Raw genomic sequence first — 25,126 nt, 5'->3', positions numbered from 1 at the left:
TTCAGTAAATGGTAATGCAGGTATAGGCTTTGAATAACACATGAATTCATGTTATCTAAAAGCGTATGATCAACAGGACCCACAATGGAAATGTTCTTGTCTTAAATGGGTGACCAAAGGAAAAACACCCCAAAAATAGTTTCCATCTCTGATTCTATCATAGTTAATATAATCCACAAACCCTGACTCAGCTTCCCATTTACAGTAAACACACACACACATACACACACACATACACACACACACACACACACACACACACACACACACACATACACACACACACACACACACACACACGACACACTATTTGACAGGATGCCATCTTGTTTGATTTCTACACCTAAGTGACAGCTGTTTTCTCGCATGGATAATGCCACATCTTCCATTTTAAACAGACGTTTCATTGCGAGTTAATCCACTGCAACCAAACGGGGCCCTATGTGTAATGGATTGAGAGTAACAAATGGGTGTAACAGAGTGGGAGAGCGGGAGGATTGGGCCACCGGAGCAGACCCGGCCTCATGGCCATGCTATATAAGACCCCCACAGCCAGTCAGATCACCAAGATACAACCACAAGGAACCAGGACTGAAGCACAGGATCACTCCCTTTCAGACACACATTTCATCTCTTCTACCCGCACATTAACAGGAACAGGTGAGTTTCTTGCAGCCAGGACACGTCTTAATTGATTTAGGAAAATCTGTTTCAAAACTGGATTTGTTTTTCCATTGTGAACAAAACCTTTGATTTTGTCAATGGATGTATGATTGATATGGAGCCTTTTGCTTGTCAATGTAAAATGTACATGACTGTCTTCGGCTAAGTTACTCAATTGTGGTTCTGTCTGCAGGTCACAATGTTTGGCATCCACTCCCTGGCTGGTGTGCTCCTCATGGTCATTGTACAGAGCAGTTGGCAAGTCCCTCTACAAGAGGCTGAGGACAACTCAAGGTACAGCTCAAAAATGTTATATTTTCCATGGAGGGAAATGATCCCAATTTTCCATGGGATATTTTAACAAATATTTTCAGAACATATCATAGGGAAAAAAAGCGCACAACGCACAGTATCAACGTAGACTACAGACGGAATGACTAGTGTTTAACACATAATGTACACGTATCCAACAGCAACTGTCAATCAAAAGTAGACTATAATGAGGCATCTATCAGCATAATTTCAGCATTAAAGATTCTTCTTCTCCTGTAGCTTAGAGACAGCAGGCCCACTATTGGAGGATTTGATGGGCGTATTTAACATGAATAGACATTCCGAGGGAACCTTCTCTAACGACAGGTACAGTAAATCCTGGTACAGTAAATACCAGGAAGAAAGGATGGCTCAGGACTTTGTTCAATGGCTTATGAACTCCAAGAGGAGGGGGTGAGTGTTTCAACAGAGTAATATTATATATTTTTAGGCTTATGACTCATATTATACTGCGGGGTGTAGAAATAATAATATATTTTTCATAATGAGAACCAGGACAGTTCAGTCTTTTGGAAACTATTACTGTGATGAATACTGTATATCTTGAGTTGAACAATCAAAGATTTGGATGGAGATATTACAGATTTAAACTTCATCCCAAAAATGTTTGTCTAAAGCACCATGTATATTATGGCATTGTTTGTACATACAGAGAAAGGATAGCAATGTACTGAGCAACATATTCATATACACAATCCTTCCAAGTCAAACAAAGTATCTTGATGTTATTAACACTACTCATCACTTTGAAACTAATACCACCCATCCATTTTCATTATCAACTTATCCTCAACTTCTATATCAATACATACACTTAAAATACAATATTTGAGGGTTTTACTAGCAAAGTTAGTGAAAAACAGTTATAAGAACTCAGAGGCTATTTTAGCTGAGCCAGAATGATTTCACAGTACTATAATTGGTTGAGTGGAGTTTTGTATCCATCACACCATTTCCTCTCTACCTCCATCTAGTGGTCCATCCAAACGACATGCCGATGGGACCTACACCAGCGACGTGAGCACCTACCTACAGGACCAGGCGGCCAAGGACTTTGTTTCCTGGCTCAAATCAGGACGGGCCAGACGAGAGTAGGCTTCCCTTCACCCTACAGTACCAACATCTTGTGTGTCATGTCTGACGCGAGAAGAAGAGAGAGAGAAAAGATAATCAACAACTTAGTTAATTTATCCATTGCCGCACCGTTGCTTTCTGCTTTCTTAAGGCCTGTGTTGACATTTCATGTGGTCGTGCCCAATAAATCCCATTAACCTATGCTCTGCATTTATTGATACATTTATTGATATTTGCCCCTCGGATGACTGTGTTGACTGGGTTGGAAGAGAGCGTATCACACAGTTGCTGTGTGCATAAACACCTGTTCAGGGAACAAAGGTGTCCTCTAATGCACAATGAATGACTACAGCTACAGATCACTACTTCCGAAATCATCCAATAGTCATAAGGCGCAACTAGAAAAGGGTACATTTCCTGAAGAAAATTTGTATTCTTGCTTCAGCCGACTAAAAGTTGAACCCAACGTGGTTGGTAATTGTGTACAGAAGTATTGTGTGTGGAAGTATTGAGTGTGGAAGTATTTTGTGTGGAAGCATTGTGTTTGGAACCACTGACAAGTGTGTGTTATCTTGTGTACTGTACCTAGATCTGCAGAGGAGAGCAGGAATGGTCCAATGAGCAGAAGACATGTAGATGGGAGCTTCACCAGCGACGTGAACAAGGTGCTAGACAGCTTGGCTGCCAAAGAGTATTTACTCTGGGTCATGACCTCCAAAACCTCAGGGAAAAGGTAAACATCAGAACACAACCAGAACCTGTATGAAAGGGTACCATATTCCCTATATAGTGCACCAAGGCTCTGATTAAAACGAGTGCATATGGTGCCATTTTAGACACGTTTGTAAATGGAGTGTCTTGCCTACATCAATATTTGATCAATAGTTTTTTGTTGTCACACTCTTTTTCTCTGTATCTTTCTCTCTCCCACTAAACGATGTTACTGTATGGTGTCACAGATTGATCATTTGGTTTATTGTTTATTTCAGTAACAAACGTCAAGAAGATCATTGAAAGAAGACAAACGCTTCCTTGTTCAAGAGAAACGTGGATACTGTGCTACAAATGATAAACCTTGACAAAAACTAAAAGCCATACTTAAAAAGCCATACTGCTTAGCATTGTTGTAATGTTGATACAATGTTGGAAATACTTAGATTGTTTACTCTACATTATGTGATAAAAAAAACCCAGATCATGTATTCTTCCTTAACTTTGTGGTGCATAATGCATCAGGTCAGTTGTCAAATTATACAAATATTTTTCTATAAATTAACATTATTTTCTATATTTGTAATGTTGAAAGAAAGGGAACATGGTAAAAACTCAGATATAATGTGCAAAACTATCTGGTAACATTTGTGTGAATTTGGTTTTTATCCCATATGTATCAAAACCTGCTCTGCAAAATTAAACTCTTTCATTGTGTTTGCTGTACTATGTTTTTGACTAGCCATGCATCCATACCAATGGAATCCCAAACTATTTCAGTTCATGGTGCTGAAAAAAACCCATCACAACATTCAACTGTTGTGCCAATGATAGTAGTTTATGTACTAGACTAGAGTTGAGAAACTGTGGTTTTGCGTCTCAAAGAAGCTCTGTCCATGGTTCTGAAACCGAAATGCATGGCATTCAAGTAACGTCCTTTTTAGTTATAGAAAATACTTATAATAGCTTCTTCTTTTTGAATTGGTGAACCAGAGTTTTTAGTGAACAGCTGAATTCTAGAACGTTCACGGAAAAAAACGACTGTTCAGATTAGCTCAACGGAAAAACACGATGCCCCTAAACTACAGCTAAAATTGGTTGGATAAAGGGAGAGGGTGAGATAGAGGACTCGTACAAAATAAGCAAAATAGCTGCCCATGTACCTGATCTTGTTGTCTACAGCACCCTCATTAACGATACCCTCTACGCAGAGAACTTCCATGGAGTCCTTCTCTTCGCGGATGTATCAGGCAAACTAATCTCAGTAATTTAGCTAGCTACATTAGCTATCTCGCTAGCTAACATGAGCTGGAATCCCGTTTCGATCTACATTTAGAAGCTAGCTAGCTAACGTTAGCTAGCTAGTGGGTTAGCTAGCTAGCTAAGCTAGCTAGCTAACCCACTAGCTAAAAGTCAACTAATCCATTTTGTATATTTTTTAGGCTTCACTAATCTGACTGAGAAATTCAGTTTGAGTAGCAAGAAAGACTATGGAGCAGACGAGTTGACACGCACACTCAACAGCTACATTGGGGAAACAGTCAGTCGTAAATTAGCTGTGGTTTCATTAAGTTAAAGCAATACAATATCAATCTAACCTGATGTACCGTTAGTTAACTTAACTTAGACTAAGTTAGTCAAAAAAAAAATATTACCAAGCAATGTTTGTTGCCTGTATTTCAGATATCCTTGATGCTGGGGGAGATATTATGAATTATGCAGGTAACAATAGGCTTCCCTCTCAGCTTTAAGACAAAGATTCACCATGATCACAATTCCTAGCTACAGTACTATTCTACTCGTCATGGCCAAACAACTTTTAATCACAGGCGATGCCATCTTGGCTCTATGGACGGTGGAGAGGGTCCAGCTCAGTGAAGTAATCTCCCTGGTGGTCAAATGCAGCCTCAACATCTAGGACCAGTGTGGAGTCCAGGAGACGGATGTGGGCTGTCAGCTGAAAGTTAAAATAGGTCGTTGTCTGAGTCTCATACAGGCTGAGAGACATGTTGGTGCTATAACACCAGGGCCTGTATTCACAAAGAGTGCAGATCTAGGATCAGTTTTTCCTTTGAAATCAATCACTGGCATTTCACTGCACCTGCAATAACATCTGCTAAATATGTGTATGAATAGAATTTGATTTCATTTTGATTTGAATAAGGGGGAACTGATCCTAGATCAGTACTATACACTTTGTGAATTTGTGCCCTGATTATCCGGCTACACTTGACTTCATAGGCAACTAGAACCTCAAATATGATACCCTTTATCCTCTGCTGTCGAGAGAGCCGTGAAGGTGTGTGTGGGGGATAGATGGATAGATGGATACAGCTATGATAAATGCAGTTTCAAGTAGGCGGGTGGTCGCAAGATGACTGTATGTAAATAGTGTCATTCAATGCAGGTGCGATACATCAAGCGAGAGCCCAGTTTCTCTGTTGAGAAGTACCAGGATTCAATAGGAACGTCTGTAGAGCATGAATAAGTGACAAGAGGTACAGTAAAGAGAGTAGCTAGATATCAGCCTGTGATATTTCTACTTGCATGGTTGTGTTGTAACAGCCTAACCAGTCCTTTTTTTGGTCTACAGATTGTGTGAGGAGAGCATCTCGACTGATGCCAAACGCCGAGCTCGAGAAAACTTTACGGAAGTACATCATGAAAACGGTTTTGCAGAACGTAAGAACCTACCTACTACCGTCCTCTTTATTTACAAAAACAATTTTGTTTTTCAAAATCAGAATCATGTATTTGTGAATGTATAAATGTAGGCGCGGTTTTAACGTCCACACTACTACTTACCTAGAATTAAGAAATGTATTGAGCAAACATTCTAATAAGTATGCTAGTATGGTCACTGGAACGTAACCATGGTTTTCTATTCTGACCTCTCCTCCCTCATTAGATAGATGACGACTAGCCTCTGGGGTATCTGTCTGAGATGCGCCCGGCCACCATAGTGTTTGTCAACATGCAGTTCAAGGGAGGAGAGAGTGACCAGGAGCAGTGTATGACCATCCACCAGGCTGCCATTGGCATCGGTCAGCAGATAGTCAAGCACCACAGGAGGGTCAACAAAGTGTTCATGTTTGACAAGGTCAGTTAGTGGTTTATTCAAGGTGGAATCCTGGGGGTTTATTCACTAGGAACCAAATGAAAGCAAACGGGATGAAACTGGGAGGGACTAACCTGAACTTGTACAATAAGAAACACGTTGTTGCAAAACGTTTTGGTACGGTGTGAACTAATGAATACACCCCAGCAGTTCTCTGTTCCCGGTGGCAATGAGAAAAACGGGGGCACTCACCAATACTTTCTTCTTCAGTCAAACCCACTGTATGTTTTTAAATAACAAGGAGTATGTTGCAGGGCTGTACTTTCCTCTGTCTGTTTGGGCTCCCTGGGGACAAGCGGGAGGATGAGAGTGCCCACGCCTCATGACCTTTGCCAGAAAGAGATCCGAAACCTCAAGTAAGGCCCATTTCAGCCTAATATTCTAGGACCACATGCCTTTACTTTTTATCAAGCTACAGATGTAGGATTTTAATTTGATCACCCTGTTGCAGGACATTTTAAATTTGTAGTGTATTTGAGGTTTAAAAAGGCTTCTGAAGTGTGTAATTTCCACTTTGAAATTTCAGACTTGATTTTCCCTTATGAAAAATGTATCAACTCCTACAAAAATGTCTATGAATTACAATCCACATAATAATTCACATTTCCTGTTGCTACAGGACTATTTTCCTGCTCTAGCAAACTGGCTCAAATTAAGATCCTACATCTGTATTACACTTGAGTGCAATATGTTGTATAGGTAGTTAACAAAAGGTCCAATGTTGTCCAACAGGACTGTCTCTGTTGGAGTAACCACAGGTCCAATATTCTGTGGTGTAGTAGGACATCCAGTGAGGCATGAATACACAGGTACAATCCCCTTGACATCGTCTTGAACTCTCAGGTAGAACTGTGCTTTGCCACTGCCACCTTACTATAACTTGTTGTAGCACCTTTTATATTATTTGAACTCGCATACTATTGTGTTCAGATTTTGTACAAGTTTTACCAGTTTGACCTACGAACTTTGAACTCTACCTTCTGTGTCCTTTGCTGTTAGTGATTGGTCGTAAGGTGAACCTGGCGTCACGGCTGATGATGCACAACCCCGGGGTGGTGTCACGCGACAGCGAGACTTGCTACTATTCAGAACTGCCCGCGTTTTATTTGAACGAGCTGCCCAAGAAAGCCATGAAGGGGAGTCAAGAACACTGGAGTCCTATATCAGTTCATGACCAATAAACATCAGATGTACGACCATCTGATGTGACCAACATCATTTATAGTCCATTAACTCGTGACTCCTACTCACTTTCATATTGAGCACTGTACTATTGTCATGTTAGATAATTCTGTGTATTGTTGTGGCTTTCTTCTATTGAAATGCTACATAGTGAGACATATTGCAATTGTAATAAGAACATACATACTTATTAAACAAAATGTCATCTCCAGAACTGTTGGTAAAGCACCTATGTCCGTTGAGAGAGAGGAGGGGTATCCTCTTTTGGGTGAGTTTTCTCAAGTATTGACGATTATGAAGGACATGCATTCATCGTGGAAGATCACGTTGATTTGAATGATATGTTGCGCTCAAATGCTCCCGAGGCCGAGAGAAAGAAATTGAAGTGTACTCCGGCATGCTGAAGGGCTTCTTGGAGGCCAGGGCTGCCCGGTCACAACAACTACAACAATGTTTTGATCTACGAGGGGCCTATCGGCTATGGCAAGTGCCGCCTGCTGGCTGAGGTGGTATACAGAACAGCCAAGGATGGAGTCAGGTCAGTGCAGAACTGTAAGAGCTACGCCGAGCGAGAGGGTGTCCTCCTCACCAAGATCCTAGACCCAAAGATGAGGCAGAACGTCTGCCTTCTCAATGGTATCCTGCTAGTCAAGGTAGGTGAGATCTCTGAACGTTCCTTTTCTGAAAGTTATTATTCTGTTTCGTAGTAGCTAACGAGGGTAGATGGATCTTTTCTGTAAGATCTGTTCTATGCTTTTAGTTTCCTGTGTCTAAGGATGTCACTCATGGACAGTCAAGAAGAACAAGAAGATGAGGAACTACTTTCTGGAGTTGTTTTGCAATGTACTGTGGAAGATAATAACGTGGATGATGTAAAAACATGACTTAGGTGGCAATTGATTGTTTGATGACTTAGAAATCAATTGATACGTGATAACTACGTGTGTGTGGTCTGTCCAGTTCCCCGAGGACGAGCCGTGCGCATATGTGCTGGACCAGGCTCACTTTGTGGCTCAAGCCTCATTGGCCCTCCTGCTCGAAGCATGTGAAAGAGCCTCGGTTCTGGTGTGTATGGCCCTCCTCCCCCACACCAGTCAGAGCGGGCCCTTCCCGGAGCTTAGCCGCATCATCAAGGACCCCTGGACCCTCTACCTTAACCTGCCTGGGCTGGAGCTCCCCGTCATCGCCCAGCTAGCCTGCCAGATCCTGGGGGTGGTCCGCATCCCTAGCGAGGTGGAGCTGTACGTGTACACAAACACGCACACACACACTGTGTGAATACACATACATTACACATATCGACTCTCCGAGGGTGTCTCAGGGGGAGTTGGGAGTTTCACACCTCACACACGTTCAGGTTACCCACTTGTACATGCAGTGAAACAAGACAAATACAAGCATTTGACCATAGACTCCTCAAAGACAATGGCTTGGGAATTGGGACTGTTGTGAATACCTAAACTAAACCGAAGCACCGTTATCCAGAGGAAGTAAAAAGTAATTTATTTAAATGTACACTTTTGAATTGGCTTGTCGACTGTATAGCTATTTTATGAAGACTCATTCTAAGGCTGTCATTGTCTCATTACATGAATATCTCACAGAAGAAGCCGGAGTTACCTTATAAAAACATATGTATAAATTAAAAGTGTAATCTGTTTTCTAGGTTCCTGGTGGAGAGAAGCCATGGAGTTCCATACTACTGTGAGGAGCTCTTGAAGAGTCTGTAATCTGGGCAATCTGATCGTGGTCGAGGAGGTGGAGGAGGAGGAGGAGGCTAAAAACGTAGACATCCTGTTCCCTGAGCCCACCCTGGTGGTACACTGCTCCAAACCCAGCCAGGTGGGGCAAGAGGAGGACGCCAGGGCCGGAACGCTGGGTAGGAAGATGGATCTGTTGGCTGAAAATGTCTGAGTGGGAGGTCTCCCGGCCTATTAACACCCTTGTCTGTGAAACAGACAGACCTATTGGCTGAGAATATATGAGTGGCAGGTTTCCCAGTTTGTGAAACACTGTAAGGTTGCAGGGCCACCCAAGGCATCCGTGTTGAAATCTCGCAAGATCACAGCCCTGGACCATTTTGTCGACCGTGCTTTGGTCTGTTTTGTCGGAGAAGCTGCCAAATTCCACAAAGTTTCCATCTCTCTGACATTGAAAGGTGTAGTACAGGGATCCTGTATTCTGCCCACAAACACTACAACCTCATCTCATTAGTCTTATTTGATAGAAATGACTCATAAATAAAACACTAAAATCATTAAGGATGTTTTCTTTCCAGGCATATCTATAGGCCTACTAATAATATAATAAGTGCCATTTAGAGGACGCTTTTATCCAAAGCGACTTAGTCATGCATGCATATATTTTACATATGGGTGGTCCCAGGAATCGAACCCACTATCCTGGCATTGTAAGCGCCATGCTCTACCAACTGAGCTACTAATAAAAGTGAATTCTATTCAGGTATGGCCCTGGCCCACCTAGACCACCTGTAGCCAGCATAACAGATGGTGGTGAAGTGTGCTGCCATCATCGGCCAAACCATCACCACGCAAATGCTCATCAACATCCTGCCAGAGTCAGAAAACCCTGACAAGCTCAACCTGTCGCTCGCCTCCCTGTTCAAGTCGGGCACGTTTGAGTGCGACTCCAAGCCCAAGCAGTTCACCCAGCAACTCACCAAGGAGTCAGAGTGCTGGGGCGCGCTCAACTGCTACTGTGTCCAGGACAGCCAAGAAGACGTCCGTGAAGGTCGGTAGTGGAGCTGAGGCTAGCGCAGACAAGGAAAACTTTCACTCTGTGCCAGCTACTTCCTCAAACATGCCCACCGCTGCAGGGACTGCGGCATCGCCGAGTTCATCTTCGTCCACAAGGCGGCTATAGGGAACAACCTCATCGAGATCCAACCGACATACAAGAGTCTGGGGAGGCCCTGTTCCTAGGCCAAAGTACACTGGGGCTCCCCAAGGGTGAGTGATGGGCCCACTGACCTCTCCGCTAGAGAAGCACACGCAAGCTGAGAAACACACACAAACACTCCCTGAGAGACAGACACAAACACTCATGCTCGCCCAAACACACACACACAAACACTTCACACACACGCTCATGCAGATTGATAATAGTGACGCAATAACCAGCTGATCTAAGTAACCATTGAGGGTTGATTTGACGTGTGCTGTTGGTGTTGTTCTCCTCTCCACCTCTCAGAGTCTATACAACTGAACCAGGTCAGCCCTTTGCGTCCCAACAGGTAAGGTTTTATACTCTACCCCTGGTCCCAGATCAGCTGGCCAGTAAGACAAGTGGGCTGATTCCATTACAAATGTATTTGTGTGTTTGCGTGCCTCAGTGAGGAGGACGAGTTCTTGTTGAACTAGATTCTGTGGTAGATGAGTACACCACAGTGGACAGAACCAGGAAGTATAGGTGTGCCCAGGTGACGGAGTGTGTGCTGTGCCACATGGTGCGCCACTGCACGGGCGTGGGCGACGTTCCCAAAAACCTTTACCTGCTAGAGACCGCCGCAGTTTCGGCCTACCTGTCCAACAATCTCAAGGTGTGTGTGTCCTTTGCACTTTTTTCTGATCTGTTCACGCTCGTACAGAAGTACTCTCTCACAGGCCCTATCCTATTTAAACAGAGCCAAGATCATACTTGATAATCTGAAAGTGGGCAAGCCAGCCTTTAAGACTGCCGACCCGAAAGTCAAAGTGAAAATCAATAACTTTGAGAGAGCCTGTGTTTTCCGTCTCAGAGGGGAGGTAAGAGTTCACTGAAATGTTATTTATAATCTAAAAGGATAATAATAATGATTTGCATTTATACAAAATAACGCTTTTCTCAAAGTGAAGTGTACAGTTTATTGTACATTTAGGTGTTGTACAACACAGGCCAAATCGAGGAGGCTGAGAGCATGTTTGCCAGCGCCCTACGGCTCCTGAACAGACGTCTCCCTACGAACCGCGTGGCCATGTCCCTGAAGTACGTCTGTGAGAAGATGAAGAGTCTGTGCTACAGATCCAAGAACGTTGACAACCCTGGGTGTGTTCTATGTTCAACAAGCCCCTATAAAGATTAAACAAATTAATATATATTTATATATAGCAAGCACTATAATATCAACTATTTTCCATTTATTGACGACAAAACATACCACAAACGACAATTTCATAATTTATCTGCATTCAACTCAAACAGTAAAACGTTTTATAAAAATAAACTCTAGCACAGTGGTGATGTAGGCACTCCACAAACAATTGAATGGATCTTACAATCGTGTGCATGCTCCACTTTTTAAAGTTTTTTTTTGTTTAGATGTTATTGTTGTTGTCATAGTGTCCAAAGAGAGAAGAAGCTGGCGTTCCTCCACGAGCAGATCTGCTGTCTGTCATACATGTGACAGATCGGCTGCATGAGGAGAGCATCGCTGGCCATCACTATGGAGATGAACTCGGCCCAGAAGACTGCAGAGGAGAACAAGGTGGTTGTTTACTCTGCTTCTCTGTTTTTTACAGGAAAACGGGGGAAATGGGTTTGGTCGGTCAGTAGAAATCTCGAACACAACACGGTTCAGTGTGTCGAGGGTGGAGAGAGGAAAAAGAGACACCATTCAGGAAATATAGATTTTCTGACATTATTTTCTGTGTCTTCCATCCTTAAGAGAGAGGGAGTATACAGCAGGGATCATGAACTAGATTCAGCCGCGGAACAATTTTTTTCTTGAGCGGATGGTCGGGGGCTGGAAACATACAGTAATTACAAATAATTTGTAGACTGCAAAATGACCGCAAGAAGCCCAAACAGATACAATATAATGTTTGACCAAAACATAATAATTTCAAACCTTCCTTACATTTGTATACAAACACATTTCTCTCTATAATGAGTGGGAATACTTGGGAAAAGATTTCTTAAATTAAAATCACTTGCCGCTGATTTCCTGGCGTTTTTAGTCTGTCAAACAATAAAAAAAAAATTTGCGCCGAAAACTTGGGGGGCACCAGTTGGGGAACCCTGGTATACAGTCACCCATACACTCTTCAACATCCCTCTCACTCACAGACACACCTACTCTGTCTCTAGACCATCTTCTCGTGCATTGACTACCTCCAGTACTGTCAGCTGAGTGGTCTGGACGACCAGTGTAAGATCTATGAGAGGATGCTGTGTGGAACTTGTGAGATGCCTGACTGCATGGAGGGCCTGATCCTCACCAGCTACTTTATGCGCTCCCTCTCCAACGTCAAGCTCTACTCCAGAGCCCTGCATGACTCCGTCCAGTGAGGAGAGGAGAGGAGTGGATGTGTGTGTTGCATTGGTGAGGTAGTGTGTGTTCGGTTGAAACAAATAAGTGTGTAAGCAAGCGAGACAAGACGGAGAGAGAAAAAATTAATATCAAAAAAGTTTCAGTATTGAAAGAAGTTCTACTTCTCAGGTCTCCGAGCAGAGCAAATCAGCAAGCTGACGAACCGCCAGGGCCTGGACATGTTGGTGATCTCTGTCCTTCACACACCCCTCCTCACACTGAGGTGAAGCACTACTTCTACTTGTTTCTTTTACTGGGATGTGTACCTTATCTACTGTTGAGTACTATGATACCCAGGTATGAGGAGTGTGTCCAGCTGATGCAGAGTCTGGAGTACCTGGGAAACGGGACCCGCATCAGCACGGCTAAAGGCTGGCTCTATGCAGCCTGCTTTGACTTCCTGCTCTACTCAGGCAAGTTGCATATTCCATCCCTGTGGGACACAATCTCCACGTGACATATCTTAGTTAAGGAACTAATGGATAATAATTATAATTGCCATTTAGTTGATGCTTTTATCCAAAGTGACATTTTACGTATAGTTGGTCCCGGGAATCGAACCGACATTGCAAGCTCCATGCTCTACTAACTGAACTACAGAGGACCACTACCATAGGTTGGGTCTCATGGTGTGTGTTCCAGGGGTGGGTTCGGCCTAGGTATGCCCGTCTGTGTGAGTGGGAGAAGGCCCGTTTCTTCTACACCAAGGCCTGTGGAGTGACCCGACAGGCTCCCTCATCCATCCACGGCATGGTCATGTTCCTGGAGTGTCGTGTGCTGCTGTTCAGAAAGGCCCTGGTGGAGCACAACCAACACATCAAAGCCATCTACCAGAGCACACAGAAGGTAGCCTAGTGACAGGTAGCCTAGTGACAGGTAGCCTAGCGACAGGTAGCCTAGCGACAGGTAGCCTAGCGACAGGTAGCCTAGCGACAGGTAGCCTAGCGACAGGTAGCCTAGCGACAGGTAGCCTAGCGGTTAAGAGTATTGGGCCAGAAACCGAAAGGTTGGTGGTTCGAATCCCTGGGTCAACTAGTTGAAAAATCTGCCGATGTGCCCTTGATAAAGGCACTTAACACTAATTGCTCTGGATAAGAGCGTCTGCTAAATGACTAAAATGTATGCATGAATAGGTTCATGTACACGCTCACAATCGGACGTGCCTTCACATACCCACACACACACAGCTGTGTATGATGTACCTTTAGAAAAGTCACAGCCATATTATAAATGTTTTCCCTGAAACTGTCCTAACAGCCATAGTATTTCTTATGTAGCACTTCACAGAGTTCAACCGGAAGTACTCGACCAACAAGATGTCCCCAAAGGCAGAGGACACCCAGCTCCTCAAAGGCCAAGGATAGGGGCCCGGTTCCTTTATTGAGACTGTGGAGAGCACTGTATATGAGGCAAGTTATTGGAGCAGATTAAAAGGAGGTAATGTCATTGGCGATTTGGTTTTGAACTGTGATGTGTTAGGGGTTAATGAGTGTTGGTATCATTTCATCTCGGAACAGAAGTTGATGGCCAAGATATGAACGTTCACCAAATGAAAGGATGTTTCAGTCACTTTATTGTTTCGTACATTTCTCTTTCGCTCGTATAACAAATCACATTTATAATAGAACAACAAATATCTGAATTGGTCATTTTACACAGATGAGTCGATAAATTCTTAAACATCAACTTGTCTTCAGCTATCAATACTACATTTTAAGGCAGATTTCTACAAGTGGCCAAAATTTGATATTGACTCGTTATTATTTCTCTAATAAGTAAAGTCCATCACAACACAGTACAATGGGATAGACGTCGACAACATAAAAATCACACGTTTTCGGTTACCCCAATTCAACGTTTTTAGTAACATATTAGTAACATTTTACACATGAATAAAATATACTATGTATAGTACATCGTTAAGAGTCTTCACTTTATTACATTTTGCCCTTTCTCACAAAGCTATTATTGCATTTCTATCAATTAACCACAACATCCTGTAGAAAGACACCGCTAAGTTTGATTCACCTTTGTGCAGGTGTTTAAATACAGTTACTGGTAGTTCAGAATCCGAACACAACATCACTTTGTAGGTGTCAAACAAACTGGAATGCAGGAGAAGATATCACATAACGTACCGACAGGGTGACTGGAACATTATGCCGGTAAAACACATTTGTATGCCCGTGGAACACACATGTACACGTACAGAGCCTTCAGAAAATATTCACACCCCTTGACTTTTTCCACATTTTGTGTTACAAAGTGGGATTAAAATTGATTCAATTGTATTTTTTTTGTCAAAGAGCTACACAAAATACTCTGTCAAATTGGAATAAAATTCTAACATCTGTAAAAATGAAATAAAAAACTAATATATCTTGATTAGATAAGTATTCAACTCCCTGAGTCAATACATTTTAGCTTTTCATTTGAATTCATTTGTTAATTTAAAAAAACATAATTCCACTAACATTATGGGGTATTGTGTGTAGGCCAGTGACAAAAATATCAAAATTGTATTAATTTTAAATTCGGGCTGAAACAACAAAATGTGGGAAAAGTCAAGCAGTGTGAATACTTTCTGAAGGCACTGTATCTCTCACGGTCATCTAAAGACTTCAAAGACAATTTGATCGTTAAAACCAGAGATCCTATAAATTACTACATGATGTTCTTTGTAAGTCTATGGTTAAAACCCTGTAGGAATCACATTCCCAATAGGTATAGAATGGCAGGGCTATGCTGCTATGCTAACTGGAATGTAATAGTCCCCAATGCCTGAAATATAACACTGACCTGCCTCCACACTGTAATGGAGAAAAACATACTATCAACAAATCTAAAGGGAAATGTCAGCGAAAATTTTACAAATGAGCTTTCAAGATTTTTTTTTAAACATTTAACACTTTAATTTGATAAATATACAGTACACTGTTTTCGTATCGTTAAGTGCACAGACCCGATAATGATGTCAAATGACAAAACAAAACACACATTGCTTATTCCATGAACAAGATTTTCATTGTATATTGTAATAGATTTGTTTTTTAAGGATTACTATGTTGAAAAAATAGAAAAAAACATACAAAATACAAACGATTCCGTTAAAAAGTAACGTTTCTTTAAAAACCATTTGGTTGATACAGATGTAGGATCTTAATTTGATCACCCTGTTGCAGAAATACTTGTAAAACATGTAGTGTATTTACGGTTTAAAAAGGCTTCTGAAGTTTTGTAATTTTCACCAAAAAATTTCAGACTTGATTTTACCTTATGAAAATATGTTCAGCCCTTACAAAAATGTCCATTAATTATAATCCACACATTTCATGTTACTTCAGGATTATTTTCCTGCTGTAGAAAACTTGCTCAAATTAAGATCCTACATCTGTAATAAATTGGCCCACGGGTAGATACACATAATAATATGAATTCCTTGCTTCCTCTGTTGCTGGTATCACCATACATTGACATACATAGAAAATAATCACAGTAAATGTTTGTTGGTTCCTCCATAGGGTAACACTGTTTCTAAAAGATTTACATGAGTTGCACACACACACAGTCTTACATGACGAGAACGCATGGTGCAGCACAGTTCAGAGGTGGTCGAGTGTGGCACGTCAGGAGTTATTTTCCACAGAACGGTGACGAAGCCGGTATGGATCACAAACTCGTCTCCCTGTCCAACTTTGAGTCCTTCCTCTTATGTCTTCTCTCGCAACCGCTGGAAAACAAAAGGCTACGTGTCACAAACAGCATTAGAGGAGACACTACATATACCACTGAACTGACCAGCTGGATGGCATTGTGTATTGGAGCCCTGCATGGCAGAAGTGTCACGCAATCCATTGACTTGGGGTGATATTACCATCATGCATAACCACCCTAAACATGCAGTTGTCCAGAGGCAAACCACACCAGAGCATGCTGTGTGTGTGTGTGTGTGTGCGTGCGTGCGTGTCTCCACCATACACATGCATTCACATTCCCCAAACCAGTGAGCATGAAACATTCAAAACAAAGAGAGACACCTTGGGACATTTGTTGACAACTGAGTGCCAGCTTTGAGTTGGTGTTTTTTTACTGTGGATCTTTATGGGTCAAAAGATAACAGGTCGCTCCAGGGTACTTAAGACTGAAGTCCCACACTCAAACTAAGGGAACACTTGCACGACAAAGACCATTCACGTTCATATTGTCACCTCCACATCATAAACTGCACGTTGGTTCTAGAAAACTGCAACGGGGTTTGTAACAAGATATGTAACACCATGCCACTGAGGATTGGGAGTCACTTGCCTTTAGGATATGAGCTTCCGAGAGGTTAGGAAGGGGAGCTTATGATGGGAATGGAATGAGAAAGGATAGGAGTCAAGATAGAAGTTAATGAACATCTATATCTCTACAACGAAGGGCAGGACAAAATTCACCTTTTGATATCTACATTAATATCCACATGAAATATATTTTACAGTATTCACACCATGAACAATAGAAAACAGGAAAGTAGTTGAATGGACAGGTAAATGGCTTGCGGCTAATATACAGGTCTAATAAATAGATTAAATGGCATTTTTGCTGAAAGGTTTGTATTGATTGATTGGTGGACATTCCAACCTTTTGGAGCTTGGATCCTTCTTGGAGCTGTCACTGGGACTAATACTATTCCACACGTTCCCGAAGGAGCCTTTGGACATCTCGTCAGAAATGTTCACCGTCGCGGGATCGCTCCTACAAAACCAAGTATGCTCTGTCAGTCACTGCATGTTCTCATGGTCAAGACATCCTCTGACATGTTTTGATGATTAGGCCCCGATCTTGAATTAGCTGAAATCATGTTTTCTGTTGCTGCCACTAAAAAAAAGTGTGGTTGTGCGACGGTATTGGCAGAACAATTGACACAACTCATGCGCAACATGGCCCTCTATAGTTAGTCACCAAAACCTGTACCGGGTTTTTTTTTTAACTAACCTTTTAGTGCCCACAGTCTCTGGATGTTTTGTTAGTTGGACTTACTTGTAATTTCCTTCCAGTGGCAAAGTGACTATCCCCTCCTCCTCATCCACTATAATACTGGGCTCCTCCTGGAGAGACAGAAATTAAGAAAGTGACTGTTAAAAATCACACACTATTGCACCACAAGCCCAGATGACTGATAGAGTCATAATGTGCTAACATAGCTGTATGGCTTCAATATGTTTAAGAGCACCAAGTACTGTATACCTCTTCTTCTTCTCCTTCCTCTAGTTTCTTCTTCTTCCACTCAGGCATCAGGTCGTCCAGCCAGCTCAGCTCCTTCTTGGTGAACATGAAGTCCAGAAGCTTACGGATGAACACCAGAGCCAACACCTAGAGGAGAGAAGCAATCCACCTTACATTCTCCTCCTGTCAACTAAGTGTGGTGAATGACATCGACACGTGCTGTACCTACTGTACGTAAAGCTTAAGGTGAATACCGAATTAAATATAAAAGCTAAATAAATGCCAACTTACTCAGACATGACATCTCTTTCTCAATCTCTCTCTCGTGCACGCACAGACCCCCCCCCCAGCAACACGCCCACCCTACACACCCAAACACAACCCCACCCTCCACACACGTTACCATCATGGGGAAGACGATGGCATAATTTGAGGTCTTGATGACCCACAGCAGGACCAGGCAGCTGAGCTGGATGATGGTGAAGAGGTGGACCTTCCTCAGGGGAACGTGTCTCAGGTAGATGAAGTCTGGCTGGTGCTTGGCCGGCATGCCAAACAGCTTGAGACGGTCAAAGAACTGGATACCTCTCAGTGAGGACGCTCCCATGTACAAGAACACTCCATACAGTACAGGCATGGGGATAAACTGGAAACAGACAGCGCTCCATTTAGTCTTCAACAGTTATGTATGCGTGGGACTATGCACATGCACTTGTGTGTGTGACTGTGCTAAAGTGTGTGTTTGTTGTAATTGATCTCATGTATATCTGAGGTCTGACCTCGGACCTCCCTCACCTTGAGGACAGAGGTCATGAACACGGAGCAGCCCATGAGTAGGAAGATCATGAGGCCGGTGAAGCGCTGCTCTCTGATCCCCAGGAACTTGGGCTGTTCCCCGGGGGCCGAGCACTCTGACTCCAGCTTCAGGCTGTTGACGTGGGAGATGGAGAGCACGGTGGCTGCCACGAACCAGGGCAGGCCCATCACAGAACACACCCCCAGCATCACCCCCACCACAAACAGGTCCAGGTGGTAGCCACAGCCCTTCTGTTGATGGGATCCAGAGATGTGGGGTTATAGCATCCATACAGCAGAGATACAGGCAGTATACATAGTCTATGATACATTAACAACAAGGAGATATACTGTATACTGTTCAGATCTTTAGTTATGGAGAAATGAGGAACAGCATGCAAGGCTTTAGTTGAAATGGCAGCCATAGCCAAATGGGACAGAGATTAAATAGTCCCCAAAAAATGTTTGGTCAAAACCCAAAAATAGAAATCAGCTTTTAGGGCTTAGACTGTTAATTATATTGTAATAATGATCTGTTACATTTTCAATTTCACACTTTAGCTGTGATCATTTTTAACATCATATAGCAGTAGAATCTGACACAGTAGAATGACTTGAATTGGCAGCCATTACCTTCAGTTTGTGCTCCTTCCTGTTGATGATAACAGCAGTGATCTGTTGGTCCATGAAGATGAGGATGGTGCAGAGCAGCGCAGGGAGGACCGCGATTATAGTGGTCCACCATGGGTTGCGTCCTATTGGGTTCACTATCCAACCACGGTCGTCTCTGGTTGGCTGTGGGAGGGAGTGAACATGATCATGATCCGTGTGTGTGTGTGTGTGTGTGTGTGTGTGTGTGTGTGTGTGTGTGTGTGTGTGTGTGTGTGTGTGTGTGTGTGTGTGTGTGTGTGTGTGTGTGTGTGTGTGTGTGTGTGTGTGTGTGTGTACTCACCTTGAACTTGTTGGGGACCTGCAGTTTGGGTGAGGGGATTCCCAGGGCATAGTCCACTAGGACCATGGTGAGGATGGTGATGAAAACAGCAAAGTCACTGATCTGGGCCCTCACCTGAAGAGCAAGAGAAACTCACAGTCTAACTAGGAACTGAGCTTATGGTGAATTTCCTAGTGCTCAGTGTCATTTGAATACAAGTGAATTGTCTGCAAAGTCTTCACTTGTCTGCTTGGCGGCACGGTGTATCACATCCATCTTGTTCAGGTCGTTGTTGTTGTAAAAGACAATGTGTTCTCAATGACTTACCTGGTTAAATAAAGGCAAATAATCATAATAATAACAATAATAATAAAGTGCAATAAGTGTAGGATCTCAGACGCCACAAGGGGGCATCAGTATACCGGAAAATCCATTCTTACTCCCGCAGCACACAACAGCACTCATTGCCATATGATTGAAACAGAATGAGTAGATTATCATATTATTTCATACAATGAGGCACCAGTAGGCGGTTGAACACTGATACAGCCACCAAAGTCGGAGAGATTAAGGGACAAGCATCAATCAATCAAATATCATTGAAATCCCTGCACATGTGTCTACCGGTCCACATTCCTTGCACTCAGGAAGCATGAGGTGTAGATGGACGTGCCTTGGTGGGGAAGTAGCGGCTGGTCTTGAACTCCTTGAGGAAAGCGGACATGAAGACAGTAGAGAAGAAGAGGATCACGGACCAGAAGAGGACGTCAGGAATGTAGGGTCCGTGGGGGCCACAGGCACTGCCCTCAAACTCCCCCCGGAACACAAAGCACTCCTACAACAGGAAGATACAGAGAGAGACCTGAGTGGAACCCCATACCCCATATATTTCCTATGAAGTTAAACAGGATAGACTGGCCATCTTGACTACTACATACTAAAGCTACCTACTGTGTACAAACAGTACTACATACGATTTAGAACGTGCTGTTTAGTAAAAATGTAGGCTATTCAGTAAGCAACAAATATCAACATACTACTCATCCACACTGAGAAAGCGTCATCTAATGCACAATCGCACTTGTTCCCCACTATTTGTTTATGTTGGAAGAGCGCATCACCTATTCTGATTATCAGCTGTCAAACACACGTGGGTGTGAAAAGACGATCCTCTTCCTCAATAGTGTTGTAGCAAACTGAGTATGACATCCTGGCATTTAAAGCATACACCTTTTTTTTTAACATTTCACATACAATAAAACTTTATTTTTTCGCATACCCAAAAAGCCTGCTATTTAGAAAGCAAGTATGAGTATTTGGACACGGCCACTGTAAGGCATGAGTTACCTAGATAGGAAAGATAATAAGACCCAGTCGAAGTTAGCCTCTGGTCCCAGATCTGTTTGCACTTTGTATAGCCAACTCTTACTGTATGGTTGCCACAACCATAGGCTTTACACACTTAACAGATCTGGAACCAGGCTATTTGGAAATGCATTGGCACACTCAACGTTAGATAAAATGTTTGTACATATAATCTGTAGTACTCTACCACTGACATTTCATAGGAATGGCTCCACTATAAATATATTTCATGTCCTCCATGCACTGATTTGGACAGAATCAAAGGGCATGAGTGACTGGCCAATGCTGAACCATGTCTGTGTGAACCCAGTCATTCATACATGCACGCATGCACTTTGGATTGCAGTCACATAGTGTGTGTGTGTGTGTGTGTGTGTGTGTGTGTGTGTGTGTGTGTGTGTGTGTGTGTGTGTGTGTGTGTGTGTGTGTGTGTGTGTGTGTGTGTGTGTGTGTGTGTGTGTGTGTGTGTGTGTGTGTGTGTGTGTGTGTGTTCGTGCGTGCATGTGTGCGTGACAGGCTCCATGCAGGTGTGCATACAGTATGTGCATGCATGTGTGTGTGCATACGTGGGAGTGAGATTGACACACTAAGCCTTCAGAAGTGTGACAGAGTCACAGTGAACACTTAAAGAACGCTCTATGGTGAGTGTGGGTGGTTAAATCCTGTCTACGTGTCTTTAATCCTGACACTGTTCTGTTCCCTCTGGGGAAACACATTGTACCACCAAGAGACAATGTCTATCCCTATAGCCTCACACCCCTCTCCAGGGGATTGCTATTTCACCATGAAAAATACACTATATTTATACAATATAATATTTGTAGCAATTTGCTGATGAGTGATGTTTTAGAAGTAATTGAGTAAAGATTGTTAGTTTTTTATTTATGTAACCTTTATTTAACTAGGCAAGTCAGTTAAGAACAAATTCTTATTTACAATGACGGCCTATCAAAAGGCAAAAGACCTCCTGCGGGGACTGGGGCTGGAATTACAAATAAAAAATTGAATTAAAATATAGGACAAAACACACATCCCGACAAGAGAGACACCACAACACTACATAGAGACCTAGGTCAACAAAATAGCATGGCAGCAACACATGACAACACAGCATGGTAGCAACACAACATGACAACAACATGGTAGCAACACAACATGGTAGCAGCACAAAACATGGTAGAAACATTATTGGGCACAGACAACAGCACAAAGGCTAAGAAGGTAGAGACAACAATCATGTCTCAATATTACTTCAGGGGGTGGTTATTGGTCAATAGTACCCTGTAGTGCCTGACCCTGCACTGTAATACTCCTGACCTCTAGAAGTTCATGTGATGATTGCACAGTGCGGCTGGTGCTCCGCTACAGAAGGAGGTAGTCCTTACAGAGCATGGCTTCATCCCCCTGAACCCAAGATCAGGGCTTTTAGGCTTCAAACCCCTCTTTACCTTGACCTCCATGCTGGTCCAGTTGACCTCTGATGCAGTGATGTTCCTGTCCTCCCAGTACCTCAGAGTGGAGTTGCTGGGATCCTTTGGCTCCACACACGCACACCTGCCAGAGCACAACACACATATGCATGGGTACACACACACACACATGAGTAAACACACACACACATAAACAGTCACACACAAGCCCGCAGACACACACAAGTACACACACACGTGCACGAGTAAACACATACACACACACTCGTCATGTTCCAGCCTTAGTCTAAACATGTCAACACATCTGTGTCCTCTATTATATGAGTTGTTCCACCGCAAAAAGCGCAAGAAAGAGGATTTGGATTGTTCTGAAATCCTTTCTGTAGTTAGAAACGGATAAGATTAGCGTTCCTGAAATATTATTTTGTTGAAATATAGATTTCTGAGAAATTAAAGGATTGCACCCAAATTGGCCATTTTTATTTTTAGGATTTATATGAGCAAAAGCAATTGGTTGTCTACCTAAAGTAGCAAAGAAAATGTTGTGATCCATTTAATAAACACAAGAGACCAGCAAAATGGATAAAAGGGTGTGGTGGCAGTATCAGGAACAGCGGCATCTAGTGGCCAAAACTTGGTACCTTCACATTAATTTATGATACAGAATACAAGTGACTTCGATGGCTAATTTCTCTGAACAGGGGGGGAAAAAACATCACAAGATTCACAGGGAATACATTACAAAGGATGAAGATGCAATACTCCAAGCAGCAGCTCCGTACTACGTGCCAGACATAGAGAACTGATACTGTATACTGGTTGTTGGGGTGGGTTTGGTGTGGGATGTGGGGGTTCAGTGGGTGGCTTTCATTGGATTCCTCAAGTCTTACTCATTGTTATGAAGAATTATGGTCCAAATCGGATGTTAGGTACTATATTTGTTTAAGATTATATGAATCCTATAAATTAAAACAGCCAATTTGGGTGACATCAATTTAATTTCTCAGAGATCAAATCATATTTCAACAAAATAACGTTTCAGGAATCCTAATCTTATCTGTTTCTAACTACAGAAAGGATTTCAGAACAATCTGAGATGGCGGGTGACATGGCTTCACGAAATGACATAGAATGACCCATAAAGATTCATCTCGATGACGTCACCAATGTACGGAAAACATTAACTTGACCGTACATTACATCGACTTGGAACGATTACATAATGTATTAATGTACGTCCCTGGGTTTACACATGGGATTATTCAGCATACTGCAATAATCTTGGAGCATTACCGAAAAACTGGATAAACTTCCCATATTGCCCATCTGTGCTTTGATGATGTAGCTAGCTAACACTAAAACTATGTGTACAGGACTCTGGTATACTGTCTGTGTTTTGGCCCCAAAAAACTGTTTTCCACCTGCAGTATTGTAAGTGGACTACTACTTACACTTAAGAATGCTGCTTAAACAAAGAGGTCAAATTTACTCCTACCACTACTAGTTCCACTTAAGAGTAGCGGTAGTTAGTGGAGTACTGGTTCCATTAATGAGTACACTCTTAGAAAAAAGGGTGTACTCATTTTTGGAAAACAGTTTTTTGAAACCAAAACACAGACAGTATACCAGAGTCCTGTACACATAGTTTTAGTGTTAGCTAGCTACATCATCAAAGCACTCTGTGGGAAGGGTTCTACATGGAACCCAAAATAGTTCTACCTGGAAACAACAGGGTTCACCCTGGAACAAAAAACGGTTCTTCAAAGGGTTCTCCCGTGGGGACACCCGAAGAACCCTTTTAGGTTCTAGATAGCACCTTTTTTTCTAAGAGTATACTACAGGTTAAGAATACTAGTTTAATTTGTTGGCAGTTAAAGGAGTACTACTTCCCCCTATGAGTACTACAGTTAAGTTTACTAGTTGCACTTACAAGTACTGGTAGTTAGAGGAATACCAGGTCCACTTATGACTATTTGATCCACTTACGAGTATTAGTTCCACTAACTAATACTATTTCCATGACTTACGAGTACTGGGTGAGTTTCTGCAGGTTGTTGTTCATGTTGATGGGGTAGTGTTCCCCCAGGTGGATGAGTTTCTCCAGGGCCTCGTAGATGAAGATGATGCAGATGAGCGAGGCGAAGGCCTCCTCTGTGAAGCGGGTGATGTAACAGACCAGGGAGCTAGCGTCTGTAGCCACCAGGACCAGGCAGAGGAACGCCGTCCACAGGCCGATACAGGCCCTCAGGGAGAGGTAGGACAGGTCATAGTCCCTGTGGACAAAAACATGCACACACACACACACGTGTAACTGGTGGGATGCGAACCCCCATCTCCCACTCGGGAGGCCAACGTCTTAACCATTAGACCAAAAGGACATTCCTTCTTGGGCCGAGGTTGTCACCGATTTTTACACGAGCGCACACATACACGGACACACACACACATGCATGCACACACACACACACACACAATAAGTGACTGCAATGCAAAGTGCGAGCGTGCATGAATGACTTGGTTAAGAGAGACATGATTCAGCATAAGCCAGTCACTCATGCACGCACTTTGATTCTGTCCAAATCTTTGCATAGTGGAAATGGAGTCACTAACATTAAATATATTTATAGTGGAGCCGTCAATATGTCAGTGGTACAGTACTACTTAACATTATCTGCCAATATATTTCCAATTAGCCTGGTCCCAGATCTGTTCGCATATATACAGTTGAAGTCGCAAGTTTACATACACCTTAGCCAAATACATTTAAACTCCGTTTTTCACAATTATTGACATTTAATCAGAGTAAAAATTCCCTGTGTTAGGTCAATTAGGATCAACACCTATTTGAGTATTTGATAGCATTGCCTTTAAATCGTTTAACTTGGGTCAAACGCTTCGGGTAGCCTTCCACAAGCTTCCCACAATAAGTTGGGTGAATTTTGGCCCATTCCTCCTGACAGAGCTGGTGTAACTGAGTCAGGATTGTAGGCCTCCTTGATCGCACACAC

At 42.7% G+C, this 25,126-nt stretch overlaps 1 protein-coding gene and 2 pseudogenes across 1 annotated transcript; 2 read left to right on the top strand and 1 right to left on the bottom strand.

Moving 5' to 3' along the window:
• Positions 1-574: 574 nt before the first annotated feature.
• Positions 575-3,084, top strand: LOC120050490 (glucagon-1). The gene is made up of 6 exons (XM_038997077.1): positions 575-660; positions 857-957; positions 1,216-1,389; positions 1,971-2,087; positions 2,660-2,803; positions 3,060-3,084. The coding sequence occupies exons 2-6, from the start codon at positions 863-865 to the stop codon at positions 3,082-3,084; spliced, it is 555 nt and encodes a 184-aa protein (XP_038853005.1). The 5' UTR covers positions 575-660; positions 857-862.
• A 282-nt stretch (positions 3,085-3,366) lies between these two features.
• On the top strand, positions 3,367-13,753 carry LOC120050751 (annotated as a pseudogene).
• A 2,305-nt stretch (positions 13,754-16,058) lies between these two features.
• LOC120050750 overlaps positions 16,059-25,126 on the bottom strand; it is a 49,015-nt pseudogene continuing 39,947 nt past the window's right edge.

This window comes from Salvelinus namaycush, chromosome 7 (assembly GCF_016432855.1).
Source record: "Salvelinus namaycush isolate Seneca chromosome 7, SaNama_1.0, whole genome shotgun sequence".
In the NCBI taxonomy this organism is placed as follows: Eukaryota; Metazoa; Chordata; class Actinopteri; order Salmoniformes; family Salmonidae; genus Salvelinus; species Salvelinus namaycush.
The sequence above is the reverse complement of the archived record's forward strand: the minus strand, read 5'-3'. Positions and strand labels throughout refer to the sequence as shown.

Coding starts and splice junctions, on each gene's coding strand:
- LOC120050490 (XM_038997077.1), top strand. CDS start 863: ATGTTTGGCATCCACTCCCTGGCTGGTGTGCTCCTCATGGTCATTGTA. Junction 958..1,215: donor GAGGCTGAGGACAACTCAAG/GTACAGCTCAAA, acceptor CTTCTCCTGTAG/CTTAGAGACAGCAGGCCCAC. Junction 2,804..3,059: donor TCCAAAACCTCAGGGAAAAG/GTAAACATCAGA, acceptor TGTTTATTTCAG/TAACAAACGTCAAGAAGATC.